The sequence below is a fragment of the Thermobia domestica genome, chromosome 4 (assembly GCF_964235325.1).
Source record: "Thermobia domestica chromosome 4, izTheDome1.hap1.1, whole genome shotgun sequence".
NCBI classification, from domain to species: domain Eukaryota; kingdom Metazoa; phylum Arthropoda; class Insecta; order Zygentoma; family Lepismatidae; genus Thermobia; species Thermobia domestica.
Window position 1 is genome coordinate 300,645,741 of NC_137457.1, and position 19,442 is coordinate 300,665,182.

The 19,442-nt window shown below is 40.9% G+C and overlaps 1 protein-coding gene across 1 annotated transcript; it reads left to right on the top strand.

Moving 5' to 3' along the window:
- Nucleotides 1–16,636: 16,636 nt before the first annotated feature.
- Nucleotides 16,637–18,466, top strand: LOC145683186 (uncharacterized). Its single transcript, XM_081754550.1, has one exon. The coding sequence runs from the start codon at nucleotides 16,637–16,639 to the stop codon at nucleotides 18,464–18,466; it is 1,830 nt and encodes a 609-aa protein (XP_081610676.1).
- Nucleotides 18,467–19,442: the final 976 nt, after the last annotated feature.

Below are 19,442 nucleotides of genomic sequence, written 5' to 3' on the forward strand. Positions count from 1 at the left end.
AAAGAAGAAGAAGAAGAAGAAGAAGATAAAATTAGAGAGAAATTGTTCCTAAAGAACCAACGATTATTGTGTAAACCAATGCTATGCAACCTTTTTTCCTCGTGTACCCCCAGACACAGTTCGCCATCCAATTATGTAGCCCTGAAGCTGTTTAAAAGAAATTAAGCCAAAATTAACTTACTAAACTTAATACACATGATCTGTTGATTAAAAGGTAGGGGGCAAATAGAGACACAACAAAAAGACAATCAGTGTGTCAACCAAAAGACCATTTACAGGGGAATAAAGTGTGCATCCGAAAAATTAACATGGGAAATTTCAAAACATATGGGAGACATCGAGTTCTACTGAGAAGGATTTTCCCCTCATCCTCCCTCATAATTCGTACACTGAGGACAATGTTAACTTTAGAAGTAACGTGTTAATGAGATGACTGAGCTTGTTTCCGCGACGCCAACGCCTCTATTCTTGGTTCAATCTTCGAGAGTGCGAGAATCAGAGCTGATTCTGGATCCAAGCAATTTATGTGCTTCGTTTTTATTGATGTTAATGCAGAGGAACCCTGTTCACACAAATATGTTGATGGAAATGGAAGTTGTGAAATACTCACTAATTTCACTGTACTCTGTTCGAGCATAAATACAAAAGTCACAAATTGACAAGTCATCGAATTCTATTTGAAGTGAACTGTCAACAGATTTCCAACAGACCCCCAGAAACATCTTCGCGTAGCCCCGATTGAATAACACTGGTGTAAACAGTTCTTAAAAATTTTGTATTCCCTTCCATTCCAAGTGAAATATAGTGATAGTATTGCTTACAATATCTCTCCTTAGTTTTACCATGTGTGTTTGTGTGTTGCGTGTTCCGATGTGACGATACAAGAAGAGTTTCCCTTCCGTTTTATTCTAGGCAATGAGAGTACTGTGTTTTACGCGAGTACACAAAAATATTCTACGTTAATTTTTCTCTGTGTGGAATGTAGTTACAGTATAATCCCGGATAACCGAAACCCGAATTATCCGAAATCGCAAATCCAAAGACATGTACTGTACTGTACGGGAATAATCTAGAGGACGGGAACGCGCTATGCTGTGCCTAATCCATATGCCATAAGGATAAACTATTGCAGTACTAACTACAAATAGAATACAGATGTACTGTAGTCCTAAAAATGTTCATTTAACTTACAAAAACTAAAAACTGAAACCACTGGCGTAACAGATTTTAAGTTCTGAGTCGGCCTCAACACCATATGTTAACGACTGGTGGACCTACGACCACCTGAGTGACGAACAGGTGGTCAGCCATTGCGTCACCCTCCCCCAACAGGCGTATCACTTCTCAGTTTTCCTTACGACGCTGGGCAGATGCCAAAAATTTGGAGTACTCCAGGGAAGGATTAAACCCGAGATCAAGTGGATATGAATAAAACGCTCTCACCACTAGACTATGGAGCTCCTTACCTTTAATAAAGAACGTAAGTGTAGTCTACAAAGAGAGTTTTGAAGTTATTTGATCTTCAAAACATTTCAGATAAATAAAAAATACTGTAGTACAGGCCCGGTAATAGATGTCCATGACTTAACAAAAAATATCCGAAATAACCACCCTACTTTAGTTCGGTTAACCGGGGTTATATTGTATTATTATTATTATTATTATTATTATTATTATTATTATTATTATTATTATTATTATTATTATTATTATTATTATTCGTAGTAAGTGTAATCATAGTAGTAATACTGTTAACATTGTAAAATGATACATTAGTACGCAATAGAAATTGTAAATAAAGTTCGAGTAACACATGGCCTTTTGTTCAGTTTTGCGGGGGGGGCCGAAGCCGGTATCGCCGCCACTGCCAGCAGTAACTCCTTTATCTGCTCGAACTTCCTATCATGGGCCATATCTAATGCACAGGAATAGTTTAAATCTTAATAAGTTTTTGGTGATATCAGACAAAACTATTGACCCTTTATGTTGTGACAAGACCATTGATATGCAGATTTATTGAAAGCACTGCAAATACGACTGTAATTTACAAACTTATTAAAGGGTGCTAGTGATGAGAACGAAGCCGCCTTACTTCTTCATCTCTTCTAATGTTTTATTATGGAGCAATTGAGGCGGTATATGGAAAAAGAGCATATATTGCTATATGCCCTTTTTCCGGAGATCATTTTATCGAATTCTCCAGTCTTTCAAGAATATGTGGTGAACTTTTCATCAAGATATTTAAAAAATTGAGGTTGGTACTCCTGTTTTTGTGTCGTGTGCAGAGCTGTATTTTGGCGGTAATAGATTCGTACTCACTTGTGTACAAGTAACGGAAGTGACAACTTCGAAGATAGTGTCGCTCTACATTACCAGTGTACAAGTGCTAGTTCGATTCTCATCGTGTACCCCAAACTCAAGTTTTGTGTGTGTACTATTTGTAGTGAAGTGTTCGCCTCCAAATAATCTTGTGATATTAGTGAACAATTACCCCGCCTCATGGCGGAGGTATCGGCAGGTGCTTCCCCTCCCCCCTCGATAGTGACTGTACCAATTACTCATAGCGGTAACGAGGTGCACATGGACGAGACTATTCCAATAGCTACCGAAATTACAGTTAATTCCACCCCGGCGATTAATTTATATTTACCTCATCATGCACCACCATATGTGGTACATGTGGTTCCAACCTCTACTTAAGACAATAATGCAACTACCGTGCGAAAACACCCGCAAGTTCTCGGTAAAATACTCTTCCAAACGAAAATGACGGGAGTTAAATCGTTTCACCCCACAGGAAAAAACCTTATTAAAATAGAATTTCATACAAACCAACAACGTCCGAGAAGTTGGCCCCCCCCCATTGAAGCACTAATGATCTCTTCTAGTGCAATCGTTAGTGCTTCGTTAGTGCTTCTTAGAAAACCAACTCCCAACATTAGTGCTTCAATAGTTTGGACGCTAGAAGCAAAAAACTTTGGGGGGGGCCAACTTCACGTTAGCCCCCCCCCCAGAAAGCACTAACGATTAAACCTAGTGCAATCGTTACTGCATCGTTAGTGCTTCCAGAAAACACGAATAGTTTCGTTAGTGCTTCACAACTAGTGTGGTTATGGCCAGTTATATGTCACGAAATTCCCATAAGGAATACATGGGGAATTTTTAATTGGCACAAATTCCCAACAAATTCAAAAGCGCTAATGATCTCTTCTAGTGCAATCGTTAGTGCTTCGTTAGTGCTTCTTAGAATACCAACCCCAACATTAGTGCTTCAATAGTTTGGACGCTAGAAGCAAAAAACTATGGAGGGCCAACTTCACGTTAGCCCCCCCCCCCAGAAAGCACTAACGATTAAACCTAGTGCAATAGTTAGTGCATCGTTGGTGCTTCCAGAAAACACGAATAGTTTCGTTAGTGCTTCATAACTAGTGCGGTTATGGCAAGTTATATGTCACGAAATTCCCATAAGGAATACATGGGGAATTTTTAATTGGCTCTAATTCCCGCCAATTTCAAAAGCGCTAATGATCTCTTCTAGTGCTTCTTAGAACACCAACTCCCAACATTAGTGCTTCCATAATTTGGACGCTAGAAGCAAAAAAACCTTGGGGGGCAACTTCACGTTAGCCCGTCCCAGAAAGCACTAACGATTAAACATAGTGCAATCGTTAGTGCATCGTTAGTGCTTCCAGAAAACACTAATGTTTTCGTTAGTGCTTTACTATTAATTTGGCTTTGGCGAATTACATGTCACGAATCTCCTGTAAGGAATACATGCGGAATTTTTCATTGGGACAAATTCCCGCCAAATTCTAAAACGCTAATGATATCTTTTAGTGCAATCGTTAGTGCTTGGTTAGTGCTTCTTAGAACACCAAGTCGAAACATTAGTGCTACAATAGTTTGGACGCTAGAAGGAAAAAACTTTTGGGGTGCAACTTCACGTTAGCCCCCCAGGAAACACTAACGATTAAACCTAGTGCCATCGTTAGTGCTTCCAGAAAACACTAATGGTTTTGTTTTGCTTTACTATTAGTATAGATGTGCCCACTTATATGTTACAAATATGTCCAAACTCACGAGGTCGGCGCTCACGAGTTCGAAACTTACGCTAAATCGACCTTAACCTCACGAAGTGAGCGTGAGATAAGGCTGGTGATGTGAGCGTGAGGTCAGACTGATAATGCGAACGTGAGGTTGAGTGAGCGTGAGGTCAGGCTGGTGATGTGAGCGTGAGGTCGAAATGAGTTTGTGAGGTCAGGTCGAAATTAATTTTTTGAGCGTGAGCTTGAGTGAGGTTAGGTCAAAGTGGTCACCTCTTTTTACGAAACTCCCATAAACACATGGGGAATATTTCACTGGGACTAATTCCCGACAAACTCAAAAGAGCTAATGATATCTTTAAAATACAATCTGTAGTGCTTCGTTAGTGCTTCCTACAGTAGTGACTCTTAGCACTAGTGCTGCAATAGTTTGGTCTCTAAAAGCAAAAAAATTCAAGGACAAACGTGAAGTTAGTCTTTTTTTTTTTTTTTTTTTTTTTTTTTTTTTTTTTTTTACTCCTAGCATCCAAACTAATGAAGCATTAATGTTCAGATTTCGTGCTCTAAGAAGTATTAACGATTGCACTGGAAGAGATCATTAGTGCTTTTGAATTTAGCGGAAGTTTAACTCAACGAAACATTCCCAATGTTTTTCTTACGTGAGTTTCGTCACTAATAATGAAGCACTAACGAAACTATTAGTGTTTTCTAGTACCACCAACAATGTATTATCAATTGCACTAGGTTTGATTGTTAGTGCTTCCTGGGGGGCTAACTTCACGTTTGTCTATGAAACTTTTTTGCTTTTAGTGACCAACTATTGCAGCACTAGTGTTAAGAGTCACTGCTCTAGGAAACACTAACGAAGCACTAAAGATTGTATTAAAGATATCATTAGCTCTTTTGAGTTTGTCGGGAATTAGTCCCAGTGAAATATTCCCCATGTGTTTATGGGAGTTTCGTAAACAGAGGTGACCACTTTGACCTAACCTCACTCAAGCTCACGCTCAAAAAATTAATTTCGACCTGAACTCACAAACTCATTTCGACCTAACGCTCACACAACCTCACGCTCACATCACCAGCCTGACCCCACGCTCAAATAACCAGCCTGACCTCACGCTCACTCAACCTCACGTTCGCATCATCAGTCTGACCTCACGCTCACATCACCAGTCTGACCTCACGCTCACATCACCCGTCTCACCAGAGCTCACTCAACCTCACGCTCACATCACCAGCCTTATCTCACGCTCACTTCGTGAGGTTGAGATCGAGTTAGCGTAAGTTTCGAACTCGTAAGCGCCGACCTCGTGAGTTTGGACATCTTTGTGACATATAAGTGGGCACATCTACACTAAAAGTAAAGCAAAACAAAACCATTAGTGTTTTCTGGAAGCACTAACGATGCACTAACGATTGCACCAGGTTTAATCGTTAGTGTTTCCTGGGGGGCTAACGTGAAGTTGCACTCCAAAAGTTTTTTCCTTCTAGCGTCCAAACTATTGCAGCACTAATGTTTCGACTTGGTGTTCTAAGAAGCACTAACAAAGCACTAACGATTGCACTAAAAGATATCATTAGCGTTTTAGAATTTGGCGGGAATTTGTCCCAATGAAAATTTCCGCATGTATTCCTTACAGTAGTTTCGTGACATGTAATTCGCCAAAGCCAAATTAATAGTGAAGCACTAACGAAAACATTAGTGTTTTCTGGAAGCACTAACGATCCACTAACGATTGCACTATGTTTAATCGTTAGTGTTTCCTGTTGAGCTAAAGTGAAGTTGCCCCCTAAAGTTTTTTGCTTCTAGCGTCCAAACTATTGAAGCACTAATATTGGGAGTTGGTGTTCTAAGAAGCACTAACGATTGCACTAGAAGAGATCATTAGCGCTTTTGAATTTGGCGGGAATTTGTGCCAATTAAAAATTCCCTATGTATTCCTTATGGGAATTTCGTGACATATAACTGGCCATAACCACACTAGTTGTGAAGCACTAACGAAACTATTCGTGTTTTCTGGAAGCACTAACGATTGCACTAGGTTTAATCGTTAGTGCTTTCTGGGGGGAGCTAACGTGAAGTTGCCCCCCCCCCCCAAAGTTTTTTGCTTCTAGCGTCCAAACTCTTGAAGCACTAATGTTGGGAGTTGGTTTTCTAAGAAGCACTAACGAAGCACTAACGATTGCACTAGAAGAGGTCATTAGCGCTTTTGAATTTGTTGGGAATTTGTGCAATTAAAAATTCCCCATGTATTCCTTATGGGAATTTCGTGACATATAACTGGCTGTAGCCACACTAATTGTGAAGCACTAACGAAACTATTCGTGTTTTCTGGAAGCACTAACGATGCACTAACGATTGCACTAGGTTTAATCGTTAGTGCTTTCTGGGGGGGGGCTAACGTGAAGTTGCCCCCCCCCCAAAGTTTTTTGCTTCTAGCGTCCAAACTATTGAAGCACTAATGTTAGGAGTTGGTTTTCTAAGAAGCACTAACGAAGCACTAACGATTGCACTAGAAGAGGTCATTAGCGCTTTTGAATTTGTTGGGAATTTGAGCCAATTAAAAATTCCCCATGTATTCCTTATGGGAATTTCGTGACATATAACTGGCTATAGCCACCCTAATTGTGAAGCACTAACGAAACTATTCGTGTTTTCTGGAAGCACTAATGATGCACTAACGATTCCACTAGGTTTAATCGTTAGTGCTTTCTGGGGGGCTAACGTGAAGTTGGCCCCCCCAAAGTTTTTTGCTTCTAGCGTCCAAACTATTCAAGCACTAATGTTGGGAGTTGGTTTTCTAAGAAGCACTAACGAGGCACTAACGATTGCACTAGAAGTGATCATTAGTGCTTCAATGGGGGGGGGCCAACTTCTCGGACGTAAACCAACAGGCGAATGAGTTCCTTCAGCATGACCTCCTCAAAACCCATGGCTGGTCGGCCTTCGTGCCGTACTACACAACCCGCTCTGTGGGCATTATCCACGGTGTATACCCGGAGTTTTCAGAAGAAGAAATACAAGACAATCTAGTGTCTAGAGCACAAGTGATACATGTAAGACGCATCAGAAAGCGCGTGGATTCGGACATCCGCGCCACTCACTCCGTAGTACTAACTTTTGACTCCCAACGTCTTCCGGATTTTTGTTCACTGTATCATTCAGGCCATACCATACATACATATGTACCGGCAGTCAAACAATGCAGAGAGGGCTGTTACCGTCTGGGCCACCTACAGAGGGCGTGCCGATCAAAACAAAAAACTTTGTTACCGTTGCGGAGCTCCACATGACCCCAGTGCCTGTACTCAAGATCCCAAATGTATTAATTGTGGTAGGGGACATATGGCCACTGATCCACAGTGCCCAGAACGAAAACGCCACCAACGCATCAACCAACTTATGGCGACAGAGAAAATCACATACAACGAAGCCCAAAAAATTATTCCCTCGACTAAACCATCTTCTCCTAAAACCTGCTCTAACCAGGTCCACAATTCATCATCTCCCTCTCACACACCGGATCTACCCTATATTTTCAAGGGACCATCCACGTCAACCACTTCCTTCCAACCCCCACCCTCCCGCTTCAATCTATCCACCCCCTCATCAACACATCGAATTCCTACTTGGCCTGTGGGAAGAACGCAGGACCAAAGCACAAAACGCAGAGCGCCTCGGCAAGATGAAGAGAAGGGGTCGTCAGAAGAGACAATACACTCGTGGTTTCCAGGATCGTTAAACAGTAAACAACGTAGGACTCAGGAAGACTTAAATGAACAACCAGGAGAGCGCATACCCATATATCGCCGTAGGACGTCGTGCCATTCGAGGAACTCCGCTGAAACCGATCCATCTAAAGACTCATTAAACACTTTTTTACACAACTTATTGGCTAGTATCGAAAAATACGCTGCTATCAATTATGGTATTCAATCCTCAACGCAACCCACAGAAGAATCTCCGCTCTATAAACTCTTACGCGAATACTTCCGAACCTTAGAGAATGGTCATTAATTCCGCCTTCAACATTTTACAATGGAACTGCAGACAACTCAGAGGAAAGGAACCATTTCTCTAGCATCTATGCCGTATCTTCACACCCACTATACTACTTTTACAAGAAACATGGACTTCTTTAGACTATGCTCCAAGGATTCCTGATTACAGATTGTACAAGCAGCATAGAATAGACGGTTATGGAGGAGTAGCTGTTGGTTTCCATAAACAGATTCCTAATGAGGAAATCCAACTGATAGATCTCCAACATCCTCTGTTGCAACCACCAATACAAGCACAAGGTTTCCGATACAAACAGTTACATATTCTAAACGTATATTCTCCACCTAACCAGGAAATTCCGACGAATCTCTGGACATACTTCTTTACGCAATGTAGGCCACCATGTATCATCGCAGGCGACCCGAATACTAAAAGTGTACTATGGGGATCATCGAGAAACAATAGGGCGGCGGACCACCTAATTGAGGCTCTGGAAGGACAATCATTATTAATGGCAAATGATGGAACGGCTACTCGCCTACCCAATTTGAATTCACCTCCATCTGCACCTGACATAACTTTGCTTAGTGTAGACATCTACCTTCAACACACCTGGCAAGTGTACGGCTACACGGGAGGCAGCGATCACTATCCTATAATCACCAACTTGGCACATCTGCAAGGAGTCCGATCACCATCTCAACCCGGCTACGCTTTTACACCGATGCCCCATGTCAACAGTATTTATGACAAGGAACACTATCAGGTATATATAGACCATGCAATCACTTCTTTGCAGCCTACGGACGGAATCAATTCAATACAACACTTGACGGATTCCATCGTCGCCGGCGCTCATCAGGCAGAACGAAGCAGGGAACCCCGAAGAGAAAGACTTCGACGTTATAAATATCCATGGTGGGATACTTATTGCCAAAAATTACTGAACAATTGTAAAAAGGCTCAAAAACAATATTTACATGATAGAACTCCGGAAACATACTTTCTCTCAAAACAGGCACAGGCTAAACTCAAACAATATATACAAAGATGTCGTAAATCACATTGGCAACAGTTTTGCAACACTCTCCAAGCAGGAACCAGCGCAAACTCCATCTGGAAATTCATAAGGAACAATTTGTCATCACGCCCTCTACAGGCAGCGCCACAGCTCAACCCCTCCTGATTAGGGAATTTCACACGTCCGAGAAGTTGCCCCCCCCCCCCCATTGAAGCACTAATGATCTCTTCTAGTGCAATCGTTAGTGCTTCGTTAGTGCTTCTTAGAAGACCAACTCCCAGCATTAGTGCTTCAATAGTTTGGACGCTAGAAGCAAAAAACTTTGGGGGGGGGCAACTTCACGTTAGCCCCCCCCCCAGAAAGCACTAACGATTAAACCTAGTGGAATCGTTAGTGCATCGTTAGTGCTTCCAGAAAACACGAATAGTTTCGTTAGTGCTTCATAATTAGTGTGGCTATAGCCAGTTATATGTCACGAAATTCCCATAAGGAATACATGGGGAATTTTTAATTGGCTCAAATTCCCAACAAATTCAAAAGCGCTAATGACCTCTTCTAGTGCAATCGTTAGTGCCTCGTTAGTGCTTCTTAGAAAACCAACTCCCAACATTAGTGCTTCAATAGTTTGGACGCTAGAAGCAAAAAACTTTGGGGGGGCCAACTTCACGTTAGCCCCCCCAGAAAGTATTAACGATTAAACGTAGTGGAATCGTTAGTGCATCGTTAGTGCTTCCAGAAAACACGAATAGTTTCGTTAGTGCTTCACAATTAGTGTGGCTATAGCCAGTTATATGTCACGAAATTCCCATAAGGAATACATGGGGAATTTTTAATTGGCTCAAATTCCCAACAAATTCAAAAGCGCTAATGACCTCTTCTAGTGCAATCGTTAGTGCTTCGTTAGTGCTTCTTAGAAAACCAACTCCCAACATTAGTGCTTCAAGAGTTTGGACGCTAGAAGCAAAAAAAAAACCTGTGGGGTGGGGCCAACTTCACGTTAGCCCCCCCAGAAAGCACTAACGATTAAACCTAGTGCAATCGTTAGTGCATCATTAGTGCTTCTAGAAAACACTAATGTTTTCGTTAGTGCTTTATTATTAGTGTAGATATGGCAAATTGTGTGTGACGAAAGTCACGTAAGATAAACATTGGGAATTTTTTATTGGGTCAAATTCCCACCAAATTCAAATGCGCTAACGATATCTTCTAGTGCAATCGTTAGTGCTTCTTAGAACACCAACTCCCAATATTAGTGCTTCAATAGTTTGGACGCTAGAAGCAAAAAACTTTAGGGGGCAACTTAACTTTAGCTCCCCCTCAGAAAGCGCTAACGATTAAACATAGTGCAATCGTTAGTGGATCGTTAGTGCTTCCAGAAAACACTAATGTTTTTGTTAGTGCTTCACTATTAATTTGGCTTTGGCGAATTACATGTCACGAAACGCCTGTAAGGAATACATGCGGAATTTTTCATTGGGACAAATTCCCGCCAAATTCTAAAACGCTAATAATATCTTTTAGTGCAATCGTTAGTGCTTTGTTAGTGCTTCTTAGAACACCAAGTCGAAACATTAGTGCTGCAATAGTTGGTACGCTAGAAGGAAAAAACTTTTGGGGTGCAACTTCACGTTAGCCCCCCAGGAAACACTAACGATTAAACCGAGTGCCATCGTTAGTGCTTCCAGAAAACATTAATGGTTTTGTTTTGCTTTACTATTAGTATAGATGTGCCCACTTATATGTTACAAATATGTCCAAATTCACGAGGTCGGCGCTCACGAGTTCGAAACTTACGCTAACTCGACCTCAACCTCACGAAGTGAGCGTGAGATAAGACTGGTGATGTGAGCGTGAGGTTGAGTGAGCTCTGGGTGAGACGGGTGAGGTGAGCGTGAGGTCAGACTGGTGATGTGAGCGTGAGGTCAGACTGATGATGCGAACGTGAGGTTGAGTGAGCGTGAGGTCAGGCTGGTGATGTGAGCGTGAGGTCGAAATGAGTTTGTGAGTTCAGGTCGAAATTAATTTTTTGAGCGTGAGCTTGAGTGAGGTTAGGTCAAAGTGGTCACCTCTTTTTACGAAACTCCCATAAACACATGGGGAATATTTCACTGGGACTAATTCCCGACAAACTCAAAAGAGCTAATAATATCTTTAATACAATCTGTAGTGCTTCGTTAGTGCTTCCTACAGTAGTGACTCTTAGCACTAGTGCTGCAATAGTTTGGTCTCTAAAAGCAAAAAAAAAAAAATTCAAGGACAAACGGTTTTTTTTTTTTTTTTACTCCTAGCATCCAAACTAATGAAGCATTAATGTTCAGATTTCGTGCTCTAAGAAGTATTAACGATTGCACTAGAAGAGATCATTAGTGCTTTTGAATTTAGCGGAAGTTTAACTCAACGAAAAATTCCCAATGTTTTTCTTACGTGAGTTTCGTCACTAATAATGAAGCACTAACGAGACTATTAGTGTTTTCTAGTACCACCAACAATGTATTATCAATTGCACTAGGTTTGATTGTTAGTGCTTCCTGGGGGGGCTAACTTCACGTTTGTCTATGAAACTTTTTTGCTTTTAGTGACCAACTATTGCAGCACTAGTGTTAAGAGTCACTGCTCTAGGAAACACTAACGAAGCACTAAAGATTGTATTAAAGATATCATTAGCTCTTTTGAGTTTGTCGGGAATTAGTCCCAGTGAAATATTCCCCATGTGTTTATGGGAGTTTCGTAAACAGAGGTGACCACTTTGACCTAGCCTCACTCAAGCTCACGCTCAAAAAATTAATTTCGACCTGAACTCACAAACTCATTTCGACCTAATGCACACACAACGTTACGCTCACATCACCAGCCTGACCTCACGCTCAAATAACCAGCCTGACCTCACGCTCACTCAACCTCACGTTCGCATCATCAGTCTGACCTCACGCTCACATCACCAGTCTGACCTCACGCTCACCTCACCCGTCTCACCTAGAGCTTACTGAACCTCACGCTCACATCACCAGCCTTATCTCACGCTCACTTCGTGAGGTTGAGGTCGAGTTAGCGTAAGTTTCGAACTCGTGAGCGCCGACCTCGTGAGTTTGGACATCTTTGTGACATATAAGTGGGCACATCTACACTAATACCCACCCAACACAAGTACATACTGATCATGTGTAAAGAATGTTCCTCGAGGTACATTGGAATGTACATGATAGGTACGTGAATAGAGCAATCATGTGAAATACACATGTAAGGAATAAGGTTACTTCCGCCCAAAAGTACGTGCATGACACATACCGAGGAATGTATCTATTATGTGTATATCACGTACCGTGTATGTACTTGACACATTTACTTGGCATTGGCATGTGCCAGGAATGTACTAGGCATGTCAGTAATGTTCCTTAGGGCAGTGCTATGCAACTGGGGATGCGAGTACTTAAATACTAAAACCTTAACGCTTCATTTTTACGTTCGAATTTAGAAGCTTGCACTTTTAAAAAAAGCCAAGCAACTAACTCTGAAAATATATGCCCTCCTCCGGCATCTGTGTGGCAATTTAACTATCTATTAAAATACTACAGTAACATTTACGAGCGACCGAGCTCTAACCTATAATCTTAGCATTCAAACCTTTGATTTACGGTTATTTGTGATTTCACGTTTATAACAAAGACAAATATTTTTAAAAGAGTGTAGTTTAAATAAATTACTGAAATAAATATTTTTCACAAAGTTTATCCTTTTAAATTATTGTTCAAAGGCCTTTGCCTTTAGTAAGCCTTCTCCGAAATACATGCAAATGAATTGTGCTGCCATCTTTGGAGCTCTTTTAAAATACACATATATGTTTCTCGACAATGAGATCTCAGAAACTACAGGCTCTAGAAAGATGACGTTTTCACTGATCGATTGCAAATTTCATGTAGATTGTCCAGTTCTAATTGAATATTTAAAAAACATGGGCACTATTTCTTTAGTACATTTTTACGGGTACATTGGAAGTGTTGAAATTTCAAAAAAAATAAAGTAAAACATCACATCCTAATCATTACACATTCCAACACCACACTGTTGTATATAGCGGTTGTATATGTCTCCGGCATTTGTTTCATAGCCAAATAATAATGGAAAAGGAAGGATAACCATTTCTCCAGTCTAAGATGAACTTTTTTGGGGAGTGTTTTTCCCAATAAACACCATATATAGAACTGACAATATATTAATTTTGTATGTAATGTATTTGCTTATTACATACTGCATGCAAGAAGAAAGAAAACACTGGTCGTACATGAATTAGAAACTCCAACCGGAAGTAGGCTCAAATCTTGCAAACGGTGCGAGATATTCAGAAAAATAATCGAAAAATCCCCCTTTATGATACCCCTTGGCTATTTTTAAATCAATACGTCTTTAACTTGTGTCTGTAAAGAGACATGTACAGATGTTGTAAGGAATGATAAGGCGATATATGCTCATATGCGAATAATGCGCTGTGTAGAGAGCGCAGGTTCAGCTAGTTTCTTGCAAAAATTCTTCAATCGAAGATTTATAATCGCCACTGATTTTCAATTTTGTCGATATTATCTTCAAATTCCACAGAAGGTGAAAGAAGAAGCTAAATCAGTAAAAGATGTTTCACCGGTTTCAAGCTTATTGCCACTGAAAAGCGACATTTCCTGAAGGATGTCTATATTATCAGGCTGAATTTCTTTAAGGAGTTAGTTTATACTTAAACTTACGTCTTCCCGAAAATTTTATTTAACGTCTAGTTTTAACGTACAGGTTTTGAACTAATTCTCTGCTGTGTAACGTCACAATATAACCATCAATGCTAATTTTATGAGGACAATTCTGACAGTGGGGTTTAGAATGTTACAACCTAGAGAACGCATCAAACGTCAGAAAATTGCAAAATGACACACACAATATATTACAATGTGGCTAAACTCAGAAAGTGGCTATAGAAGTGAAAAGCATATGGCTAAAAAGCCACTATTGGCTCTTTGGAAATTATGTGACTAACGACGTTCTCAAAATGGCCAGATCTCGTCACAAAGTGGCTAAATTGGCAACCCTAGTCGCAATACGAAGCAACTTACGCACAACCATGCCATGGTACATGGGGTATGTGCCATTCACATTCCTCACATTCCAGTGAAGCATGTAAAAGTACCTTTCAAGTGTCAGAAATTCCTCGAAAGGCACGTACCTAGCGACACGTGCTATGCATATGAAATGTACATTTTTCAAGTACCAGGTACGTAAACGGTACATATGGACCTTAAATGGCACGTTCCTAGAATGTACCTGGTTGGGTGGGTAGTAAAGCAAAACAAAACCATTAGTGTTTTCTGGAAGCACTAACGATGCACTAACGATTGCACCAGGTTTAATCGTTAGTGTTACCTGGGGGGTTAACGTGAAGTTGCACTCCAAAAGTTTTTTCCTTCTTGCGTCCCAACTATTGCAGCACTAATGTTTCGATTTGGTGTTCTAAGAAGCACTAACAAAGCACTAACGATTGCACTAAAAGATATCATTAGCGTTTTAGAATTTGGCGGGAATTTGTCCCAATGAAAAATTCCGCATGTATTCCTTACAGGCGTTTCGTGACATGTAATTCGCCAAAGCCAAATTAATAGTGAAGCACTAACAAAAACATTAGTGTTTTCTGGAAGCACTAACGATCCACTAACGATTGCACTATGTTTAATCGTTAGTGCTTTCTGAGGGGGAGCTAAAGTTAAGTTGCCCCCTAAAATTTTTTGCTTCTAGCGTCCAAACTATTGAAGCACTAATATTGGGAGTTGGTGTTCTAAGAAGCACTAACGATTGCACTAGAAGATATCGTTAGCGCATTTGAATTTGGTGGGAATTTGACCCAATAAAAAATTCCCAATGTTTATCTTACGTGACTTTCGTCACACACAATTTGCCATATCTACACTAATAATGAAGCACTAACGAAAACATTAGTGTTATCTAGAAGCACTAATGATGCACTAACGATTGCACTAGGTTTAATCGTTAGTGCTTTCTGGGGGGGCTAACGTGAAGTTGGCCCCACCCCACAGGTTTTTTTTTTGCTTCTAGCGTCCAAACTCTTGAAGCACTAATGTTGGGAGTTGGTTTTCTAAGAAGCACTAACGAAGCACTAACGATTGCACTAGAAGAGGTCATTAGCGCTTTTGAATTTGTTGGGAATTTGAGCCAATTAAAAATTCCCCATGTATTCCTTATGGGAATTTCGTGACATATAACTGGCTATAGCCACACTAATTGTGAAGCACTAACGAAACTATTCGTGTTTTCTGGAAGCACTAACGATGCACTAACGATTCCACTACGTTTAATTGTTAGTGCTTTCTGGGGGGGCTAACGTGAAGTTGGCCCCCCCCAAAGTTTTTTGCTTCTAGCGTCCAAACTCTTGAAGCACTAATGTTGGGAGTTGGTTTTCTAAGAAGCACTAACGAAGCACTAACGATTGCACTAGAAGAGGTCATTAGCGCTTTTGAATTTGTTGGGAATTTGAGCCAATTAAAAATTCCCCATGTATTCCTTATGGGAATTTCGTGACATATAACTGGCTATAGCCACACTAATTATGAAGCACTAACGAAACTATTCGTGTTTTCTGGAAGCACTAACGATGCACTAACGATTCCACTACGTTTAATCGTTAGTGCTTTCTGGGGGGGCTAACGTGAAGTTGGCCCCCCCCCAAAGTTTTTTGCTTCTAGCGTCCAAACTATTGAAGCACTAATGTTGGGCGTTGGTTTTCTAAGAAGCACTAACGAAGCACTAACGATTGCACTAGAAGAGGTCATTAGCGCTTTTGAATTTCTTGGAAATTTGAGCCAATTAAAAATTCCCCATGTATTCCTTATGGGAATTTCGTGACATATAACTGGCTATAGCCACACTAATTGTGAAGCACTAACGAAACTATTCGTGTTTTCTGGAAGCACTAACGATGCACTAACGATTCCACTACGTTTAATTGTTAGTGCTTTCTGGGGGGGCTAACGTGAAGTTGGCCCCCCCCAAAGTTTTTTGCTTCTAGCGTCCAAACTCTTGAAGCACTAATGTTGGGAGTTGGTTTTCTAAGAAGCACTAACGAAGCACTAACGATTGCACTAGAAGAGATCATTAGTGCTTCAATGGGGGGGCCAACTTCTCGGACGTGAATTTCACTGCACTTTAACGGCCCCAACAGCCTTGTCTTCACGAACAGCATTGTTGTCAACCCTTCCTACTACATCACTATCGCCTGCCCTCGCAACCATCTATTCTGAAGAATTTGCAGAAGCCTTATCTGCGGGAAGACACACGAGCCCGGGAGCAGACCGGATCACCTATCAGCACCTGCAAGATCTTCCAGCCTCTGGTCAACAACTACTAAAGCAGTGCTATCAATATGTCTGGTCTACGGGACATATACCGCCCAATTGGAAATATCACTTAGTAATACCGATTCTTAAACCGAAAAAACCAGTGGGTCACGCCAACAGTTATAGACCTATTACACTGCTCCCCTGCCTCAGTAAAGTGCTAGAAAAAATTATATTACGGAAAATGGAATGGTACCTTGAATACCATAATATTCTTCCACCTACAATTATAGGAGCTCGTAAAGGTAAGGCTACGCACGATGCGCTCTCCATCTTTCTCATCGACATCTGGCAAGCCTTTCAAAATCGACAATATGTAGTGGCTCTTAAATTGGACTTTGACAGAGCATATGATCAGATCAACCTAGATAGACTGGTGCAGCATCTCTCAGATGCAAAAATACCATCTCAATTTATCAGGTATGTACACAATTGGCTGGTTAATAGACATATTAGTATAAAATATCAAGGGAAAATCTCTGACCCGCGCATCACCTCTCAAGGACTACCTCAAGGCTCATGTCTCAGTCCGCTTCTATTCAATCTTTACATACTAGAATTTCACCTAGCATTGAGACAACATGGCAGAATCCTGAGTTATTTCGATGATCACTTATTATATGTACGCAGCTCATCTTTAATTGAAGCCAAACACAAACTTCAAGCCGCTCTACTATACATCCAACATTGGAACTTAAACAACGGTATGCACGTCAACTGGGAGAAAACTACCTATACCATTTTCACAAGGAAACGACAAGTAGGAAACTTTCGACTGCAAATAGACAACCACATACTGACACATCAACCACAGCTTCCTTACTTAGGAATTCACTTTGACTCCCGTCTATCTTGGAAGCCTCAATTAGCATCCCTTCAGGTCAAGATTCAACCTTACATCAATAGCATAAGAAGTGTTAGCAACAAAAAGTGGGGGACGGACATAGGACCACTCCTTCGAATATCACATCAATGTATAGAATCCATATTGAATTATGGCGGTTACCTCCTATCTCCGATTCCAGCGAGACTCAGTACTATACCTCTCCAACTTCAAGCTCTTACTCACCGCACGATATTCTCATTACCGCAATCTGCACCGACAAATGCTCTCTTAGAAGCAGCAGGTACAATACCGTATCAGATACAAACACAGTACACGGCTGCCCGATACATCATGAGCAGATTAGGAACTTCTTCATCTACAGTTATTCCGAAACTGGAACTGCTATATACACAAAATCGAACCGGTTCTTTACCGTATCGCCAAAGACTTCCCTGGCAGTATCAGGCTTATGTTAACCTCCGCCGTTGGACACATGTTATCTATCGCAATCCTCGCCTGCCATGTTATAATAGTCAGTATACTACCACTCTTCAATCAGTGGAACTGGAATTTCCAATCACCACTACCAAAAGAACGAATCTCTTATGTCCGCGAAGTGTGGCGCCGAGATGGGAAAATTATATGGAGCAACATCATCCTTTCCGCACTCTGATCTATACAGATGCTTCCAAACGAACGCAAGGAAGACTGGAATATACAGGAGTGGGCATATACGTACCCCACACAGCTCAGTTTGTAATTCAACGATTACCAAATCAAATGTCTATATTTCACACAGAACAATGGGCTATTCGCACAGGATTAAGACATGCAATACAGAATAAATATCGTTCCTTCGGCATCTGTAGTGATAGCCTTAGTGCCTTACAAAGTTTACATACAACGGCTTTATCGAATCGAGTATCATGGATTCATAGTAATATTAAACAACAACTTTCGATTCTTAGGGAAAGAGGTCAATCTGTCTTCTTTTTCTACAGTCCAGCACATCTCGACATACCTGGCAACACTGTTTCAGATACATTGGCAAAGGCCGGAACACAGGAAGATCATATCATCAACATCTTCAGCATCTCTTCCATCACAGAGTCTACACGCTTTACTTCAGCATCAAAGACAAGAAAACTGGAGACGCTACCAAGAGCAAACAAGACATGGCAAAGGTAAACACTTCTGGAATATATTTCCAAGTCCTACGACCAAAAAGTGGATTTCACCCGAAGGTTGGACGAGGAGACACGTCTGCTTACTTTTTAGGTTATATCTAGGCATAGCCCAAACGCCCTATCGTTTATATCAGCAAGGATACCGCAATACTCCTTCCTGTTGCTGTGGAGATGCAGAAGGAAGTCTACCCCATCTCATCTTTCAGTGTAAGTTAACTCCTGCTTATCGTGATATCCTTTACATGGTTCTGTACCGGTACCACAACACAACACCAGTGAATGTGTCGTTTATCTTAGCGCATAATATACGCACCGTAGTTTATCATCTTCTCCAATACATAATAGTGAACAACATTTCGCTCTAACAATACCTTTTACTACAATTCAGTGAACATATTTAACAAGATCAGTTCATCTTAGTGGACCGTATAAAGTGCACCAATACCGTCACAATCCTCAGTTTATAAACTGTCCAGAGGTGAAAGCCGGGGCAAGAAAGCAACAAGAACTAGAATCGTACTGCAGTCCATTGTGTTTCGTGGTGAATATATCTAACATGAACGCCAGTAACAGCAATGATTCTAGTATTGTGGAAAGCAAAAAGAAGGGTAAGAAAATATATATTCAGCGAAGAAACAAGAAGAAAGAAGATATTAAGCGTAAGCATCTTCGAGGCGAAGAGTATGTCAATGCTGGAGGGAAACGTATCAGCTGCAAAAATTTCAGGTACTGTTCTAACTGTTGTCTTAAATCATGTTGGGAACAGTTTTCTGTGGATGCACAAAACGAAATATTTCCAGAATTTTTTAATTAACAGGAGAAATCATGCCAGGACTCATTTTTAGCTAACTGTATGGGACGAAGCCAAACGTCGTCTGGAAAGAGGACTGTGAATCCCAAGAAGGAACGTTTGCACACTTGGTCGTATTCGTTGTGTGTTAGCGGAAGAAAAATGCCGGTATGTCAGCAATTCATAC

Bases quoted from the DNA above. Each gene is read 5' to 3' on its own strand.
- LOC145683186 (XM_081754550.1), top strand. From the start codon at position 16,637: ATGGAATGGTACCTTGAATACCATAATATTCTTCCACCTACAATTATA.